At 36.4% G+C, this 20,832-nt stretch overlaps 1 protein-coding gene across 1 annotated transcript in view; it reads right to left on the bottom strand.

The window, feature by feature from the left end:
* Window positions 1-2,818: 2,818 nt before the first annotated feature.
* The window catches only part of FAM83B (family with sequence similarity 83 member B), a 51,479-nt gene continuing 33,465 nt past the window's right edge, over window positions 2,819-20,832 (bottom strand). The window contains exons 3-5 of the mRNA XM_027645133.1: window positions 16,167-16,331; window positions 7,442-7,566; window positions 2,819-5,376 (exon numbers count right to left, since the gene is read on the bottom strand). Coding sequence (XP_027500934.1) covers window positions 3,018-5,376; window positions 7,442-7,566; window positions 16,167-16,331 — 2,649 coding nt within the window. The 3' untranslated portion in view covers window positions 2,819-3,017. The remainder of the gene's footprint in view (window positions 5,377-7,441; window positions 7,567-16,166; window positions 16,332-20,832) is intronic.

Genomic DNA, 20,832 nt, shown 5'->3' with positions numbered 1-20,832 from the left:
AAATGACCATCATGCAACAGCCATTACTTCACAGCCTTACAAAACTGGGAGTGCATTGGCTGTGTGCAGGGTGTAAAACTTGCAATGTGCAAAGCACATTTAGGGCACATTGAATAAAATGCATCTCCTTGGAAAAGCAGAAACATCAAGACAAGCTTTGGGAAAAAGACTTTAAAAAATATAAACCCTACTTTTCACTCTAGAAATCCGCACATCCTTCTTCTTTGCTGATGCAAGTATCCTTTTTTTCCCCTTATTTTTGCTTTTATTTTGTGGACAACTGGGTTTCCACAGAGACAGGAAGCAAATCAGACAGTACTGGGTGAGCACTTTCCCACCTTTAACACACATTCTGGAGGGAACAAATGAACACTTGGTCCTTGCAGCACCTGTGGACCTCCCCAGTGTCCTTCCCAGTCTTCAAAGCTGTAATGGCTGGCAGGGCATTAGACCTCTCCTCCCATTGTGTCAGACAAAGCCTTGTGCTCCCTAAGCACCGTTGGGTCTTGTAACATTTCTAAAAATAGTGATGTCAGCAATTAAGTGTCTGATCCTACTTCCCCTGAAGTCTGTAGAATTAATTTCAATTTACCTTGGATCAAGCCTTAATGTAGCAACATTCCTATGTGGGATCTCTGAAAAGAGATCTGAAAATGAAAAAAAAAAAAGCTAGTTCCACTGAGATTTTTTTCTTTACATTATCAAGTCTATGAGCAGGCTCTTCACTGAAGGCTCTTAAATCTTCTGTGCAGGTACAAAATAGCAATATAAATAAACATAGATAGCTTGGTAAATTAAAATATCTGCCATCTCAGCATTCTCTAATTAGCAATCTATTTTGAAAAATACAGTAACATATTTCCAAATTGCATCAGTATAGATTTCCCAAAGTTTAATACAAAATGGAAAGCACTGTCACTTCAAAACTTGCCCCAAGACCCTTGTTCTCCCTCCCTCATTTCCTCCTCAAATATAGTTCTGCCTACAAGCACATGTCAGAGATTGTAAGAGTATGAGGGAAAACTAAAGATCCTCCTAAAACATACCCCCACCACTTTTAGCATCACCTGCACTGTCACTTCAGGTACTATCCTGGGTAATTGTCTGCCCAGTTAGAAAATATTAAGAGTTTTAAAAAGTACAGTAGGGCATTGCTGTTGGCTGCATAGGTGTGCAAGTATGTTGTGCCTATGTCGGAAACACGCCTGGAGTACTAAGACACTCCTTGTCTTGGGGCTGAAAATGTTACCTTGCTTGGGATAGCATATATAAGTACAAATATTCATTTGGGAAAAATACTAACTACAGCATTTCATCAAGGAGTGAACAAAGTTGCCAGTGTTCATCAAGAAATTCATAAAATCTTTTCTGTGACCACAGGTAAAGGGGAGACCTAAACTTCCAGCATAAGATCGAGACACAGGACTGTCAGCCTCAAAAATAAATACTATCCCCACAGTGAAACAGTTACTGCTATGATGCATCAGCCTAAGAAAGTTGTCCGAGAAACAGTTTGAATAAAAAGTTGACACTGCATAAGAATTCTGAGCCTTCAGCAGTGAAATTTCCCAAAAATCTAAATTTGGAACAAAACTGTCACAGAATATTTGTCAGGTAAATGGTTATGGAGTCCTTCTAAGACACAAACTTCACATCCACGAGGGTGTAAGCCCTGGATGCACACTGCAGACAAGAAGTGGATTCCATGCTGCTGCCCAAACATAACCCCATGCCTGTGTTTTTTGTAAGCACTACCCTGTAGTCACCTATTATTGGGAAATTTGTTATGATACAGAGGCTCGGATAAACAAAATGTGTCCCTCAGACTGCAGTTAGGAGTCTAAATACCTTCACTGAAGTTAAACATTTGGTACTATCCCCTTCACTGATACTTTCTTTGGCTTAGCAAAGGTGCCTTATCGCTTGCTGTGGTTACTTTTACGAATCTCAGTTTAAGCTGCCTAATTGCTCATGGCCCGTAATACTCATCCTGACAGAAGGCTGCATTGCAGGATTGAGTTGTAATCTCCCTTGTACACCTAATCTAAGAACTTTCATCTTATTTAAAAAATAAGGTATTAAAGCCATAGTTACAAATATATCTGGCAACATTTAAAACAGGTTGTTGCATGTGAAACTCAAAAACTTACCTGAGAAATGGAAGTCCATAGACAATTTTTTTTAACACCAAATAGAAAAACATAACAAAAAAGTTTTTTTTTAGAATACTCTACAGAATACTGGCATGTTATACAAATGCAATTAACCCATTGAAATTTAAACTAGTTGCAAGTTATGTTCAAGGCACCTTTTTTATAGTTTTTTTTAACGTTCATTCTACATTCACACTAGTTTAACCATGTAAACAAGTCTGTGAAAGCTCAGATTAAGGTCACTTTCAGATCTGTATGCCAAATACTTCAGAGAAATATCATATTACAAGAAAAATTCAATAAAGTAAGATAGATCCATCTGCTGCTCAAACAGTTCAGTAGATGCTACGGGGTAAATTATTAACAAGATGAAACCTAAAAGAGGTTTTCAAAAATTAGTTTAAAGATAAGTAACATACAATGCATTAACATTGTGTTTATCATTTGAAAGTGTACATAAATGCTGAAGAAATACAATTCGCTATTCCTAGTGCTATCCTATTTTATAGAGCAAATCTTTGGAAACAGTATTATCTGAAGTTTAAAAACATACTGAATCTTTTTTGCCCTATGCTTAATCTTACAATATGCTGGAATGTATTTTCTTCATATGAAAACATATAAAATTAATCTTACATTAAAAACACTATAAACAACTTCCTTGAGGCAACTTCTGGACACAGAATTTCTGTAAAGATTAAAGTATAACAATTTTAGGATAATTATTTTTAAAAATATGTACATTCATTCCAATGTCCTAAACCCAAGAAGAAACCCAAGTAAGCTGTACAAAAGTTGGCCACTAGTCTTTATCCAGTTAAGATTACATCCAGCTTTGCTAGTCTTGCATAATCAACAAAAGTCTTACTTGCTTTTGTGTAGGAAATTCCCAAACTTTTGCATAAATCCTCTCAGCTTATTTTCATTAGGCTGCAATGGATGGTAAGCAGTTGAGTTGTAGCTGGCCATGTGATTACTCCTGCCATAATTATTCCCTAAGGTCTTGCTTTTGATATCTGATAGATGTGAACTGCTGTTGGCTGCATTTCCTGCAGGTTGGCTAGCATTTTCCATCTTACAAAATGGCTCAAAGCGACTATAAACACGCCTTTCGCTCAAACGAGATCTCAGCTCCTCTTGGGGTTTTGAATTTGCCAGCTGTGGTGTCACCGAACTTGCTCTTTGAAGTGCAGAAACAAGAGTACTTTCAGAAGCGGTATTTGTGGAGGTTTCCTTCATATCTTGATACTGAATCTGTTCTGTGTTAAATCTTGGGGTAGATGCATCTCCTGCAGTTTCGATGAACTTACTTTCCAGGGGGCACAAGAGAGGACACATTTTATTGCTTTCATCAGATGGAGGTTTTTGAGATTTTGGTGACTTTGGAGACTTTGGAGACTTTGTTGGGCTACCAGTGACATCTTCTTTACTTCTGTTCAAGCTCCCTTGAGAATTTGCTGATGTGTTTCTTTTTCTCCTTGGGGAAGAATCTGTCTTATTTTCAGAAATCTTTGGTTTTTGATTCTCATCTTCAGAAACCAATGTGTCAGAACTACTACACATCCTGTAAAAGGCAGGACCTTTGTTTTTTGACAAGTTTTCCTTCTTGTCTGGTGTGAGATTAAGAAATGACCGCAATTTCTGGGATCCTTTCTTTAGAAAACTTGGGGAACTCTTACTTTCTTTCTTTGATGTGCAATCCTTACTAGACTCCTCCTTGTTTGCTTCAGTGAGAACCGCCATAGAGATTGCCTTGCTAGCAGTTGGGCTCATTAGCTCTCCTTTCAGGTTCTTTTCCTCCTGTGGCAAGTGATTGGTCACACTGTGCAAACTTTTAGCACTCTTCAGCATGTCTTCTGGAAGTTTTGGACCAACTGGCTGCTTAAGTCTATGCCTAGTCAACGTGCTGTAAACATAATTGGATGCATGCTTGTTGGCACCAGGGTCCAATATGGACTTTGAATTAAACATGGGAAAACTTCTCCTTTTGAGCACATTTTCATTCTGAAGGTTCTTCAGATTTTCTGAATGTTTGTCTGTACACAGTGTTGTGTACAAATAAAGTGATGTGTCACCAGTTGCATTTGAATTTACAGGAGGTTTTGTGCTGTCTGTACTATGAATTCTGTGGTTTTTTGGAGCATCTGATTTAAGAGGGAAGTTTGTGCTAAGGTCTTCTGAAATATTATCCGTTCCATTTTCCACACTCGGAGCATGATTAGATGTCCCTTTAGGTGTTGCACTTCCCTCTGACCCAATTATAGTTGAATTTGAAGAACTTGCACAGCTGCTTACTTCCTGCTGTTCAGGTAAAGTTGGCTGAAACACCAACGACGATCGCAAGCGAGAATGAGAATACAGTGCATGAGCTTTCATATTTTCAGCTGTGTCATAGCTATCATATCTGTCACCCACAGCTGACCCATTAGACTCTACTGGATAATCTGTTTGATCATTCAAATATGACTTTATTCGCCAGTTACGTAGGAATGACTTTGTTGTGTGTTCGAGAGTTGGCATCCTTTGCTGCAGATGGCGGATATGATTATCTGTCCCGTTAAAAGATCTCCGCACAATTGAATTTCTTTCTGCAAGATTTACTTTCGGTCGTGAAAACTGATCAGCAAAACTTTGCTGGGGTATATTGTAGTTATTTGCATATCCTCCTCGTAATGAGGAAACAATACTAAGGCTATCAGATGGCATTTTCCAAGTATTTGATGGATTGTTGGCTCTGTTAATAGCTCTGTTGAGCAACAGGTAAGGTGTCCTTTCTGGCTTTTCCCCAGCATAACTATGTCTCTTCCAGTGCTCATTTTTTTCACTAGGTTGATATTGCTGGATTGGATTTTGCACATTAAAATTTGGATGAAATGGTTGCTTATTATAGGCTTGATTTCTCAAGCCATATTTATCTATATCATTTACTGCATATCTTCCACGGGTTTTCCAACAAACAGGATCTATCTTGTGAACCTTGTCTTGCCTACCAAAAAGGTTTCTTTGGCTAGAAACTGAAGCCAAAGAAGACACTGAGTGTTGGTATGTATCATTATCCCAGAGTGTCCTATGACTGTTTACCCGCACTAGTTCTGGAGCAAATGAGCTAGGAACAGAAGAACGGGCATACAGTGTCCTGAACTCTTCATCGAAAGATTCCACAAGCTGTCCTGTGATAACTTGAACCATACTGAGGTTGGTTTTTTCAAATGACCACATAAAGCTGAAAGAAGAACAAATGACCATTAGATGCAGTTCTTTTGAGCTAAAGTATTACACTAGTGCTTCTTGCTGTGGAAGCTTTTGCACAAACCTGGGGTTTGTAAAAATACTTTCTAAATACATAAACAAATAAATGTTGGGAATGATTCACGTAATTTAGACTCAGAAGGTCTAATGTAATACCAATAAAACTCAGCTAGAAACTTTACACTGCTTTCAGTGGGGCCAGGAATGAGTCTATAACTACCCCTATAACTGCCCTTATAAAAAGTATTCTAAGAAAGTATTCACAAATGTAGAACAGGGAAGTACAAATAGCTAATGGAAAAAATCACCTCTACAAAGACTAAGGCAGGATTAACATTACCCACTATATTTAGTCTTCAGTCAGAGAATGTTACTGTGTGGTTATGTTGTGAAAAAAAAAAATACATCTGAAAAAATATCCAGGACTGCTTTGGCAGTTTTTAATGTACTTCATTCTAAACGTATTTTCAAAAAGATGGAGCTCAGAATCATTAAAAAGTTTACATTTTCTATTATGCACATTGGATTGGATATGAACATTTCTTTTATTGCAATGATAATGCTTTGATGAAGCAAATTTTCCTCTGTTGTAAAAGACTGAACACATGCTCAAAGCTAAGTATCTGTAAGTATTTTACAGCTACAAAATGAAATAAAATAAATTAATATGTACATTAAGGATGTTGCAACAAAACTAATATCATGGTGTGTAAAACATGCAATTTGTAGATTACAACGAAGAAAAAACCTGTTTTGAAATCCTAATTTCATGAAAAGAGCTAGAAAAAAAATTAAATCAACGGACTTATTTTATTTGCACTTTTTATCTGGATATTAGAAAATAGGTTTGTTGTATTGACAAAAATAGCTTGCTGCTGTAATTTTTTCTTGCTATTTTTGTATTTTTCAGGAAGTAATACTGTGTTGAGATTAAATGAAATCATGCTGCATAAGTTTTTTTCTATTGATTTTCACAATTAAGAATAATACATAATCTTTGAGACAAAACCCTAAACTTTAAATTGACTTCAAAGTGACAGTTCAGAAAGACCCATATTTCCTGCTATAAATAACTTATTATCTTACAAAACAAGCTTAATTTCTACAGAAATTGATGATTCCAATGCCTGTGGTACAAGGCCTTAAAGCAGTGCTATTTTTCAAAATGAAATGAGAAAAACTATTGCATTCTCACAGACCTTAACACTGTGTGTAGATGTCAAGACTCTCCCTGCACTGTCTTACACTAATTAATTTATGAACTTGTCATCTACCCCACTATCATTTATACATGTCAGTCTGAATTTGGGGCTGAATCTCAGAGGAAGTAAAAAGTCATATTTTCAAAAGCTTACAGTGGTGGAAATCTGTGAAAGGCAGTGGCTGTGGATCTGGTACCCAGACACTATGCTGGCAGAAACTAATTCAGTAGGCCAAAGGAGAAAAGTGTAGCATGAAAAGAAGGAAAATATTTAATAATGTGTGAGTTAAACATAGTTTTTTTCCAGCTCTGCAAAGCTGTAAATTCTTCTAGCCTATGCTTTGCACACATCCACTGGAAATAAAATGGAATGCAGAATAAAGAAAGTCAAACATAAAGACTTGGGCAATTCTGAATTTGACCACCATTAAGTGCCACACAGTCTGTCTATAATGTTATCTTTAGAAGATTATTATGTGGAGGAACTATCCAAGCTAGCTTATAAAATAATTCTGGTGGCCTTTTCTGAAGCAAATGTTAAACAAGAACAATTCAGGCAATATAAGACAAATCAGGATTTTCCTCCCTTTTTAGCAAGTCTTCAGGTTTGGCAAAACCTATGTGCCTTATTTCTTATTTGTGAAAAATGAAGAGAAGACCTGTTAGGCTAGTTAGCAAGAAGTATCTTTGATAACCTGTTAAATTACAGAAAAGATAATCAAATGAACGCATGTGGTTCCCTGCAAGAATTTTTACAAATAGGAAAAAGACCAAATTTGCTATAGCAGTAGTGCTGAGATGACAGGTTTGCTATGGACACTTCAGTGATTGATCTTACCTGTAGGAACCATATACAACTTTCTTACAGTCAACAAGAATAAATTTTTGTTCCATTTTTCCATGGAATTTTGCTCCTGTTTTAGAATAATAATCTTGTCCTTTCACTGTCCGCACCCTCATGTTCTGAAAAAGACAATCAAAATACTTTACTTGGTCTACTATAGTCCATATTAGCACCTAGGGGGTTGAAATTCAGAGGAACAGTAGGAGAAAAGTTACATTATTACATATTAATAAACTCTGCAGGGAAGTAAACTCTGATCCAACTTCCTGCCTAGGGACTCAAAATGGCAAGTCACTGCTTTGTCTTCAAGACTGATGAGATTCCATACGCCACAGAAAAGTAAATTCCACTTTTCCATATCCACCCCTTCCAGAAATGAGGTTCTGGCACAAGAAGTCTTCAACAAGGGGAAGAGGTTTCGTACTGTAAAAAAAATTCTTTCCATCATCTCCTGTACATATTTATAAGATTTCCAAGTATCTCAGCTAATCATAGACAACACCTAAAGAGCCAGGATTACTTTTAGTTCAATTGAACAAGGCTGCTGTATCTATGAACACATATACCCCACTCTGAGAAGGGTGTCACGTGGTGCCAGAATCCCTCAAAGTTTCACCAGTTTCACCAGAGTTTCCCTATCTAAATTCAGAGATGCTAGAACAACATGCATAAGTAGCATGAACTCTATGCAGTAGTTAATTTTTAATTCTATTAAGCTTTATGTTTTACTCATGTGAACTCAGTAAATGGTACTTGGGAAATTTTCCACTTTATCTCAAAAATGAGGTTAATTTTTATCCCAGGCTACTGATGAAACTGATTCAGCTACATCAGTGTATTCTTTTTGTCTCTCTCTCTCCTGTCACTTGTTTCTTTAAGCCCATAGAAATAAAAAAAAAATTAAAGAAGTGTTACTACGCCTTATGAACTGTACTAATAATAATTTTCAAAAAATTCTCATGGAGATGTAGAAAACAAGAAATTAGTAGATAGAGGTGCTTATAGAAAAATTAAAATTTCTATCCAATTTAAACCAACCTACAGCATCTACCTCATGTGGCTGTTAGACACAAAATGCTTCACAAGACATGAAAACAGCTTGGAATATAGCTGTGAATGATCACAATATTTACTTTAGTTTCTTGCCTTGCCATATTTTTTTCTAGCAACACTAATTTGTGGTAATTTACAAGTACTCCAGTGGGAGTGAAATCCATAGTTTAGCATTGGCAGTAAGAAAACAGAATCTATATGATCATTACAAAGTCTGTATATATGGAAATGGTGCAATGTAAGACTTGTGAATACAGAGGAATGTCTTGCTTCACAGGACTGCTACAAGGATAGGTTGCAAATCACAGCAGACGCGCTCTGTAAAGGTCAGGTATAGGTGAATTAGAGCTGCTAATGAAGCAAATGGAAAACATCATGTACACAGTAAATTCAGCAAAATCAGGAGGATGAAATAAATAGGATAGGATAGGACTATTTCAGATGGAAAGGGCCTGCAACGATCATCTAGTCCAACTGCCTGATGAATTCAGGGCTGACCAAAGGTTAAAGCAAATTATTAAGCGCATTGCCCAAATGTCTCTTAAACACTGACAGGTTTGGGGCATTGACCACCCCTCTAAGAAGCCTGTTCCAGTGTTAGAAAACTCTCTCCTTAAAGAAATGCTTCCTGATGCCCAACTTCCTAAACTTCCTGTGGTGCAGCTTTGAACCATTCCCACATGTCTTGTCACTGGATACCAGGAGGAAGAGACCAGTATCTCCTTCTCCACTTCCCGTTCTCAGGAAGCTGTAGAGATGTTTAGACTTACAAGAGCATTTAAGATTCCAGTCTACAAAGTATGACTGAGTTTGCAATACAGTTACGTAAGACTTCACTGTCTATGGGAGCACTTGTATATTCACCTAAAACATATGAAGTTCTAGATAAAGGTTGTAGGAGTTTTAAGAATAATGTCTACTACAATCCAATGAATTTTATCTTTCCAAACAGAAAATTCAAAAAATTAGGAGACAACACCCATGAAATGAAAGCACATTTCCAGATAACATTTTCTAAATCAGTATATATATCAGTATATGAAGATGAAACCTATGTGGTTTCATCTTCAGGCTATAGGACTCTCCTGCTTACTCTAGTTAAACTCATGGTTTAACTCAAGCTATTCAAGTTCTTTAAATTTTATTCACCATTTTGTGAGCTTTCACTTAGCATTTTTGTCAAGCTGTGTTTGAACACAAATGCAACTCAGTTAAAATGTACAAAGACAGCATTTAAGAATTACTTTTGTTTGTGAACTAAATGTCTTGCAAATGTGCTAAAAACAAAGTTTATCTCTTAATTAGATAAATAAAAGAAGTAGGATGTAGAAGTGTTGTAAAATTTTAAAAGGTAAAAATTTTAAAAGTGAAAATACAGGTGGTGAATGCTTAGGTCTATTTTCAGAAACAGCTACAACAAATAAGTAACAACCCGATTTGTACTACTGAATGGGAGGTGAATGTAAGTTTGCATCTCTACCTGTTAATCACTTTTGACAATCTAGCATTGTGTCTTTCAAGTTTTCTGCGTTCCAATTAGAAGTTTTCTTACCAACGAAAGTCAGTTTTCCCGCTTTACCAAAGTGTTTTTGTTAACTTTGAACAAGACAAGCCCATTGAAGAAAATAAGTTTTTTCTCCAGCAGCTATTCAATCTTTAACTATTTAAATAAAAAACTTTTATTCTAAAGATAAATACTGTGGAAAAAGTAATTCCTGAAAAAGAAGATAAGAAAATACTGGAATTTACCCATTCTAAAGATAACCATAATAGTAAAGCCTTATTTACTATAAAATAATTTCATTAGTTAGTAATGAAATTTGCATTTACTTTGGTTTACCCAATTCTATATACCACATAATTGTATGTGTATGTCAGATTTATATTTAATTATATTGAATCATATTTATGACATTATAGTTTGAAAAGGTAACTTGAGAGTCAACTTATATGTTTTCAAATAACCATAGCAAGTAACATCGGCCTAAAGACATGTCAGTTGAACACATCAAATCTTACTGAGACAAGGTCTGATAGGTATTGGACAGGATATTACTTGGGAATCTGGAATGCTGGAGGCACACCCAAGGCTAATGGCTTGCAAATTACCATACTATATATAAAAAAAATAAAGTTTTGCCTTAGGTACTCATAAATTGTAATATAATTTCAAGTAGGCATATATAAAAAAGGAGTAAAATTTACATTAAATTCTTGTTGTTGTTGTTGTTGTTTTTTAAACTGTAGTCAATGCTTACTCTGTTCTCTTTTTTGCTTTCCTCCTCTTCAGTATTTTTCCTCCTGCAGCTTTTCTATCCTGATGCCTCTATCCTGCACTCTTTTCCTCCCTTGGTAGGTACCAGATGAGAACATGACACGTGGTAGAGATCATGCTCACCTTCCATACATAACACTTCCTTTTCCTCCACAGCTTATCTGGCATTCTTCACCAGCTTCAAACCCTCTAATTATGTGCCAGGAATGCATACTTTGAATAATCACACAAAATACAGACCATCTTTGAGGATATATTGTTACAATGCATTCCACTTAGGATCAGAAGCAGTAAATATACACATACTGAATTACAAGCCCCATTTGGTATGAAATGCTGGGCTTCACCTTCCTATCTGGTTTCATTCTTCAGGCTATAGGACTCTCCTGCTTACTCTAGTGTGTCACTCACCACTGCATAATTGTGGGTAAAGCAGTAATTTATTTATTAATGGAGGTTGTTGAAGCCAAACAAGAAGTTCTTCTCTCTCATCCAAAAGGAGGTTGTAGGACACTCGGGAATACTTAAAACATCCAGTGGCTGCAGTTTCAGGATAGCCATCAGGTCTATCCAGTTAAAAGACACCTAAACAATGAATGGGAAACAAGCTCTAATCTCCTTTTATGTACAACTGTACACTATAATCTCAGAGAGAGCCACATAACCCCCATTATACATTTATTTTCATCAGTAAAAACTCTCCTATGACAAATAAGTACACTGAGTACTTATTTCATTTCAGTACTTTTTATTTGTAGACACTGTTTCTGTCAGTGTTCAATTACTGACCCTGTACTTGCTGTCAAGAATATGTACAAAGAAGAAAATGCATGTCTACCTAATATTTAGCTAACTGTTTTTAAGGAAAAATAGTCAAATTTCTCATATTGTTCCTCATTGCTAATATTATTTATTATCCTGGGCCTCTCTCCTCTAAGATATAATAGGTCACAGAATCACAGAATATCTCAAGGATCATCTGATCCAACCTTTCTTGGCAAAAGCATAGTTTGGACAAGACAGCCCAACACTTGTCCAACTGAATCTTAGAAGTGTCCAGCTGAGAAATCCACCACTACCCTGAGGAGATTATTTCAATGGCTGACTATTCTCATTGTGACAAAATTTTCTCGTGTTCAACCAGAATCTCTCCAGGAGTAACTTGTTCCCAATACCCCTCGTCTTTTCCATGTGACTCCTTGTAAAAAAGGAGCCTCCATCCTCTTTGTAGCTAGCCTTTCCATACCGGAAAATGGTGATAAGGTCTCCCCTTCTCTTCTTAAGGCTGAAATAACTAAATTCTCTCAGCCTTTCCTCATCTGGCAGCTTCCCAGACTTCGGATAATCTCTGTGGCCCTTCTCTAGACCCTCTCCACCCTCTCCACATCTTTTTTAAGTAGTGGGGACTAAAACTGAACACAGTATTCCAAGTGTGGCCTGACAGTTGTTGGGTAGAGTGGGATACTGAGTTTTTTATCTCTGCTGGTGATGCCCTCATTGATGCAGCCCTGCATCCTGCTCGCTTTCTTTGCTGGAGCAGCACACTGCTCGCTCACATTAAGCTTGTTGTCCATGGAGCCCCAGGTCCCTTTCCACAGAGCCACTCCCCAGCTGGGTCTATCCCAGCCTGTGCAGCACTTCTGGATTATGTTCTCCCAGGTGCAAGACCTCACCCTTGTCCTTGCTGAACTTCATAAGGTTCTTGTTAGCCCACCCTTACAGCTAATCCAGGTCCTCCTGCAGGGTGGATCTCCCTTCTGAAGTGTCCATGTATCCACTCAGTTTGGTAACACTAGTCCACTTTGTCACTGTATACTAAATCCCATCTTCCAGATCACTTATGAGGATATTAAACAGCATTGGACCCAGTATTGATCCCCAGGGGACTCCACTTGTGAAAACTGACAGTTTAAAATGGAGTTATTAACCATATACATATATATATATAAATATATATGTGCTGTACAAATGCTAAGTAGTTTTCAAGTTTGCTTCTGTCTGAATCTGATTCAATAACCACTCAAGACTTGACTGAAGTCTGGCCCTTGCCACAGAAGTTTGCTCGCAGATACAATATCATGCTGTGCATGACTATTCAGTAACCAAATTTGACTCAGATGTGGAAGTACTGGAAAATTTTTGATAATTTTGATAACACTGGTGAGAAAAAACAGGCTTCAAGTAGGTCTCAAGAGCAGCTCCCACTATGCATTTAAACATACACATCTGGAAGTAGACTTCACAAAAGGAAAGTAAAATCAATTCATCAGTGGTTGTATTTTCTCTTTCCTGCAATTCATTAAAAATACTGAGAGGAGTATCAGGAGATAAACAGTTCCTGCCGAATTGCTTTCAATACTCTTCTGTAGCAAAATGATTTTTCAATATTGATGGAGGAGTAAAAATAGGTTTCTGAAGAGCATAGAACCTTTGCCACATCTCACTTCATATCAAATACAACACAAAGATCTGTGTCAGATCTTTGTCAGGAGCTAGGCTGACTTCTCGTTGTAGGCAACACCACTGCCTACAACATTGGTTTTTCATTTCTAATCCAAAATTCACTGAGCATTCTGATGGCTCTGGGAATTGTTGTCTTGCAGTTCAAATCTGTTTCACAGTTTTCTGCAACACTTGTCAGTAGCAGAAAAAAAAAATCTGCAAAAAATTTAGTTATTAGTTTCTGAAAAATCACCTGAAAAAAAGTCTGAATCTGTAACAACTCTTCATCTTCAATGCAAAGGAATTGCTAACTGAACAAGTCAGAGCAGTGACAGAGTTAATCAAAAGAATATTAGGTAGAGAAAAAAAAAAGAAATGCAGTAATTACTAAGGATAAATATAACACAGTCAGAAAACAAATGAAACCAGGGAAAGAGAAATGGGAAAGTATAGGAAGATGATTATTTATCTGAGTTCCACTGGTGATGTTAAGGTGAACATTAAGTAAACAACCCACAAGAAAACATGCTATAGGAAAGACTAAAAAATCTCCTAGTTAACCTCTGATTTCACATCCTCCTTTTGGAATTTACAAAATAATTACAGAAAATATAGTCTATCCATTTCTTCAATTACATCTTTCAATAAAGAGGGAAACAAGCCCTGATACAAAGTCAGACTACAGATGAGGAAAACTGGCTGTGCAGACATTTAATGCAGATTTATGAATAAAATCCTCTTTTATTCCATACAAAAGACTACTTAATTGCAAATATGAATTAAAAATACAGTTTCGCTCATCATTACATCTCATTTTTTACTGATTCAAAGGGAGAGAAAAAGAGAGAGAGAAGGTGTAGGGTCCAAAAAGCTTTACAAAAACTCATCATGAGTGCATAGCCTAAGAAGCATCAGCCATACTCTAAGACTGAACCAAATCATGCTAGGGAATAATAAGACTGATGCTGCTGGTGCTACATCTTCAGGAAAACAAATAGATTCATACAACTCTGTCCTCTTCTTGCCTTCACTAAACAGAAGGGGAAGACCGAAAGCAAAGAGTACAAAAAGTTGAAGATGGTATTTTTTTTTCTGAACCTTTTTTTACTGAACCTTAAGGTGATGGGAAAAAGGGAAAGGGAGAAAACATCTCTGAAGTACTGACTGTTCTTTATAGTCATCTCCAGTTTTTCTTTATCCTCTAGAAAGGTGTAGCAATTACTGCAGGAGTAGTAAGCTGCTATTCTCAGAGCAACAGTCACTGGGAGTAGCACTTGGATTAGAAGACCATTAATTTGAACAGCTTTATTACAAGCTAAACTGGAAACGCAGCACACAACAAGATTACTGCTTAGCTCTTTAGCATATATGTTTTATTTTCTGATAAAACTCAAAGCATTCTAAGTAAACCTTGCAGAGTGAAGATGTATTTTATTTCTCCCACTATTACAAAACAGAAACATATAAAATACAATGTCACTGAAGAGGCCAAGTCCAAACCTCTCAATTCCAGACTAACCCATATAAAATACACTCTAATGTATGAATATTAATTCTTTCAACCACAGTATAAATACCTATAGGTCTACAAAACTAGTAAAAAGACAATCTCGAATCCACTCAAAACAAGTTAAATTTTTGAAAAAGTTGTAGATACAAATTCATGGAATTAATTTGAAAATGCATACTATGACATTTTTGAGATAACACTTGAAATGCATGGTTGTAATTTCCTTTGTTTTGGAAGGACGAAACCCATTCCATATATAGACATAGACCATACTTTGCAACCTCTACAGCATAATTAACCCAAGTAATCAGCAAATGGTGGTATCTCAAGTTCCAGAGTATGTAAATATTGCCAAATACTGATTTCATAAGGCAATCACGACTAGTGTCTATAGAACGACAACATGGTTTTGGTATTTCTTTCCAGAAGTTCCCACAGCTCTGTACTTTATGCCACCATAGAGCAATCCCATTCACTCATACACAAGAAAAAAGCACTGTTTTTCTGAGTGGAGATACTTTTAAGGACTAAAGTCAACACTTCAGAGTAAAAATTGGTATAAAATACAGGTTTGCTCCCTACTAAAAAGTCCTCTTTATCCTTACAAATACACCACAACTCTATCTGATTTTTGGACTGGGTTCTTAAAATAGGTGCTGCTAAGAAGAGCTTTTATAATATTTTTGCCTGGCATGAACATGGCTTGACTAGATACAGAAGCAAGGAAATGCAAATGGAACTATACAGAAGTTCAGCCAATGCAGTGCTCAGAGCTTTGCAAAGAGACTGACAACATCTTTGGAACTTTTTCAGTACTATTAGTAGTAGAGTAAATCTAGAAGTATTTATGAAGCATTTAAGTCTGTGCAGCTCATGGTTTGTATTCTAATCCCTGCTAAATATTAGGGTAGTGCAGGACATCTTGTGAAAAATGTAAATGTTAGTCACGTTGTTATCTCTCAGAGGACAAAATTACATATTTAATGTCTAAAAGTAATACTCCCTTAAGACATAGTTCACAGATATGATAAGATGGATTTTCAGGAAAACACTAATAAAATAGAATCCTGGGCCTCTTAAAGTATTTTAATGCATAACCTTAAAGAAAAAGATCATAAAATGAACTACACAATTTAATAATTTATATAAGTTTTATGACTTTATTTGCAGGTAACCTTAAGAGAAAGAAAAAAAGGTTTAGTTTTTCAAACATGCAGTATTTCTAAATACACAATAATGGAAAATTATTTTACAAATAATATGAAAAAGATACTTTCTAAAGAAAAAATATCCATAGAGAAAGTTCTGCTGAGAGCTTACCTATTTATATCTGATTGTCATTTGAAAAATCAGTATGTGATAATCACTTTTTCAAAACAGTCACTTTTCAGTGGGCTGCGGAGGAATAAAGTGAATGTTCATGCAACAGGAAGCCTTACCCTGAGCCTCTGAACTTGACAGCCTTGTTTCTCTGTCATCTTCAGAAAGTGACTGAAGTTTGACTCATCAAGCAGAAGATACACTGCGATCCCTCTAGCAGATGCCTCCACGATTTCTCTAAAAATATCCACGTCTGTAAACATATCCATAACAATGGCAATGACCTGAATAAAACAGAAAATACACAAATTATTGTATTGTATAAACACATATATAGAACTCTTCACTGAAGGTTGCACTGAGAAGCCAACACACTAATCTTTTTTACACATTAAAATGTTCTATTTTCCATGTGGTACCACTTAACATGGAAAGCTTTTCAAAACCACAGGAATTTTTTGAGAAGTCAAGTGATTGCTTGTGTGACATTCATCACAAGTACTAAAGTCCGGCAAAACATTGTGTTGTGGGTTGTCTTGGTTTTGGTTGGAATTGAGTTAATTTTGTTTTGGTACAGCTGGTAGAGTGTTGTGTTTTGGATTTAGTATGAGAATAATGCTAATAACAAACTGATGCTTTGGTTGTTGCTAAGTAGCACTTACCCAAGTGAAGGACTTCTCAGTTTCCCATGCTCTGCCAGGAAGTGGGTGCACAAGAAGCCAAGAGGGCACACAGCCAGCACAACTGACCCAAACTGGACAAAGGCATATTCCATACCACAGAGTGTCATGGTCAGCATATAAAGTGGAGGGAGTTGGTTGTGAGGGGAGAATCGCTGCTCAGGAACTGGCTGGGCATTGGTCAGCTAGTGGTGAGTAGTTGCAATGTGCATCACTTTGTTTTCTTGGGTTTTATTTCTCTCTCTCTCTCTCTCCTTTTAATTACAATTATTGTTATAATCATCAATAGTATCTTACATAATTATTATATTTTACTTAGCTTCAATTAATAAACTGTTCTTATCTCCACAAACAAGGTTTTACTTCTTTTCAGTTCTCTCCTCCATCCCACTGAGGGGGTGAGTGAGCAAGTGGGTGTGAAGACCTCAGCTGCCAGCTGGGGTTAAACCATGACATGGGTGTATGTAGTGACTGGTTATGTGAGGAAAAGGAAATTCAGTGAAAGAGAAAGGAATGGAAAAACAGCAATACAAGTACAGTGGAAAAAAACTAAACCATCAAAATATAACCGCAGTGTGGATTAAAAAAAATTCAGATAAAGTTTTTGTATAACGGGCTTCTTAATCTTTCATAATTTTCTCTAAAGCTAATGGCTCGAGAGCCTAAAGTATCCAGTAAGCAGACACTGAAGAGCTGGAGGAGTTGAGGACTTTAGGGTTGGAACTGATTCAGCACCCTTACTGGGAGTAAACTTCCTCAGCTGGTGAAGAGCCTGGTTCAAGAAGATCAGAGCGATGAACGCCAGCTACTGACACCCTTCAATCCATAGGGGTAATGTCTGATTGGGAGAAGCAATGTCCCTCTAATGGTATTTTGGAGATACATAGGGAGATGCTGTACTGTTTACACATATTAGCAATTTGGAAAGAACTAGTGTTGAAAAGTTAAAGGAAATAACAGAGGAAGAACAAGTGTCTGTGTAGCTTTTAAAGACAGTATTTTTATCTACTAGAGTCTTCATGAAAAGTTCAAGTGAGATGTCTTAGGTGCAAATTCAAACCAAGTAATGCCTTTCACAGGTATCAAAGCAGGTTTTTACCGTTTTCATTAACCTTTAAACTACCTGTACCTGAACTTTAATGCCACAATCACTCATTTATTCTGGAACTGAAACATTTACCTCATTCACAAAATTTGGTAAATGCTGTTGCACCCACCCAGGTAAAAGTCATGTCTCTGGTCAGTTGTATGAATTATCTTTTTGAATCCTATCTGCCTAGAACTGAAAGTTTCACTTATGCCAAACGTATTTAAAACACTACAAATATTAATGAGATCTGATTTAACATAAAATAAAAGGAAAATAACAATGTCATTAGAAAAGGTAAAAAGACAGCTCCTGAAGTAGTAAAAAGGAAAGAACTTGGCCTTATCGTAACATGTCACCTGGCAATAAACAGACTACAAATCCATCAGTCAGAGAGGAAATGAACAGCATGAAAGAATTCAATTATTTCAAAAATCTTAGGTAATATGCCTATGTTCTACCTCATTTGTTTTACCAACATTTTGAAAATAAAACCCAAATGTGCTTTTTAACAGTATAGAATATATTTCTTTATCTAAACACGGAAAAGCACAAAAGTTTATCTTGACTCTAAGGACCCCATCACTTTCAGACTTCACCTTCTGCTTGGTCTTGTTAACTGAACACAGCAACCCTATTTATTCACCTGTCTTGTTTCACTTGTGGCTGAGAAGAAAATTGCCAACACAGATCAGTGTGGTAGATAAAAAGAACAAAAAATAAAGTCTGCTCTCAAATAGTCTCTGTCTCATTACCTGTGTCGCCCTTCCTCTGAACTCCCTAATTTCTTCCTAACGTTTCCTTTTCTTCAGATCTTCAAGAAAGGGTGCTCATTACATTCTGGATAAACTTAAATGTAAGAGAAAAATCCTGAGTGGATTCATTAGTGTACACTTATATGAATACATGAAATATTCAACATCCACAGTACAGCCTCACTTTCCTGTGGCAGATATCTAAGATACTCATATGTTTGCAGCATCTGCGGATATGCAAAGACTGATAAACTGGATATGCAGAAAAAATCCCCGCAAAATTAGTAATAAAAACTGAAACCCAACACTGACTAGAATGGTCATATCTAGCTTTATGAAAAGGGAAGGAGAGAAATAAATACATAAGCAAGTAGGCCAGTAAGTTGGTGGTATGAGAGGGATGCATGTGCACTAGTGTGCAGATATTTCATAACTTGGGAATGAATAGGGGAACCCTTTTTATTTTCACTAGTAGAATTGTTCTTAAACCATTTAGCTTATTAAATTGAAGTTATTCTGCAAAGCACCAAGTAGTCATGCAAGAAAATGTAGATTTCACTATTCGAGTTGGAACATTTTGAATCCTGAAGCTTGTGCTGGCTTTAAGGTCCTCAGCAGAATTTAAGTACATGTATGCAAAGCCACAGTCATGATCTGACAACCAGAGCTGGCCATCGCTTTGTGCATTCCCTGCAATCCAGAGATGACTCTCGTTGAATGTCCTCATTCGCCTGCCCACTTACTCTTAGTAAATTACTGAATTAATCTATTCAACACAAACATAATTAGGCTTAATTGTTGGAGGAGAGTGCCAAATTTGAACAATGCATATGATAAACATATGATACTTACAATATGTAAAAAGTCATTTACAGTGATAAGGTCATTTCTGTACACTGATTTCTATAAACCAAACGAGCTGCTTGACCATAAACTAGAGAATTTGATTCAGAAAGAGTGTATTCCATACATGTCACAGAATATTCTGACCTTTAAATTTATTAAACTTCCTTTTTTTTGTATATTTTATTTTTCTCCTTTTAATTGGGGCTGTGGGTGCACATTTCCCTGCACGTTTGCAGCAGAAGGGAGTACTGCACTTGGGAAAAGAAAAAGCCAATATAATATTCAGGATCCCAAATTCTGATTAATTAAGGAAACAAGATTAGGAAGTTACTTCAAAAGAAGTATTCTACAATGTGTACCTACTTAATTAAAACTCTAACAAGAGCTGCAGGATTAGTTACTTGCTGCATCACTTTAGAAGAAAAGATTTCGCTACTTTGTTTTTACATTTCTTTTTGCAATTTTAGAGCTACTTTCCACCCCAGCACTTCTAAGAAGAAGCCACCTAACAATGAATTCCAGTAATGGATACAATTCAAATTGCATAAAACACATCAGCAAATTGTCTATTTCACAAAATAAAAATTCTGTTTCTTTTGGGCATATCAACACTATCCTGTGTCAAGAAAATCTCCCCAGGACAGAATGCTCCAGGATCATACAGTAGCCTTCCTTATAAACTGCCATTTTGTATCCAAAGCACATTTGTTTTCCAAAATGCAGAGGTCTTTTCAAAAACAACCACTAGTGCTTCTGCAGCAAATAAATTGGCCATCCAACCATTCCAGTAACAATGTCTGGGTACAGCAGTTTTTTGGTGAAAGCAACAGAATTCTGGGACAACTTTCCAAACCTTGACAAACTGATTATCACCTTGATCAAAAGTGACCCTCATTTGGGAATAATTAAGCATTTTACACTTTCAGAGAGGAGAAAAAAATTGATGGAGAGGATACCTGCTATGCATAATATCACATAACACTGAAACTGTGCACAGCAAGAGGGAACTACCATCACCTGGATCAGCATTAGCTAGAAGAGCACATTTCAGTGATGAACTAAAAGTGAAGACAGCGCAGAAAACAGGTATTTATGCTAGTTTTCTTCCCCCAGAATGAAATTTAAATAATCTTTGTCACTACTTTCATCTTATCTACCAATTTTTTTCTTTTTTAGTGATGAATGTTTTTTAAGAGTAAAATTTGGTTTCAATGACATCCTTAAAGAAGAAGAAAATCTGTTGAAGTCAATAATCATAAAATTACTTCTAATAAAGCTGACAATTTGTTCAACTTAAATGAAGGTGGCAGTTCATCCTTATGCTCTTATTCGTACTACTATCCTGACACTTAAGACTATGATTTGCAATAGAAAAGTAAAGCTTCACACACTACTTTAGCATTTTAAAAACATTTAA

The sequence above is a fragment of the Corapipo altera genome, unplaced genomic scaffold (genome assembly GCF_003945725.1).
Source record: "Corapipo altera isolate COAL_440 unplaced genomic scaffold, ASM394572v1 2, whole genome shotgun sequence".
Lineage (NCBI taxonomy): Eukaryota > Metazoa > Chordata > Aves > Passeriformes > Pipridae > Corapipo > Corapipo altera.
This window is presented reverse-complemented; position numbering and strand designations above follow the sequence as displayed.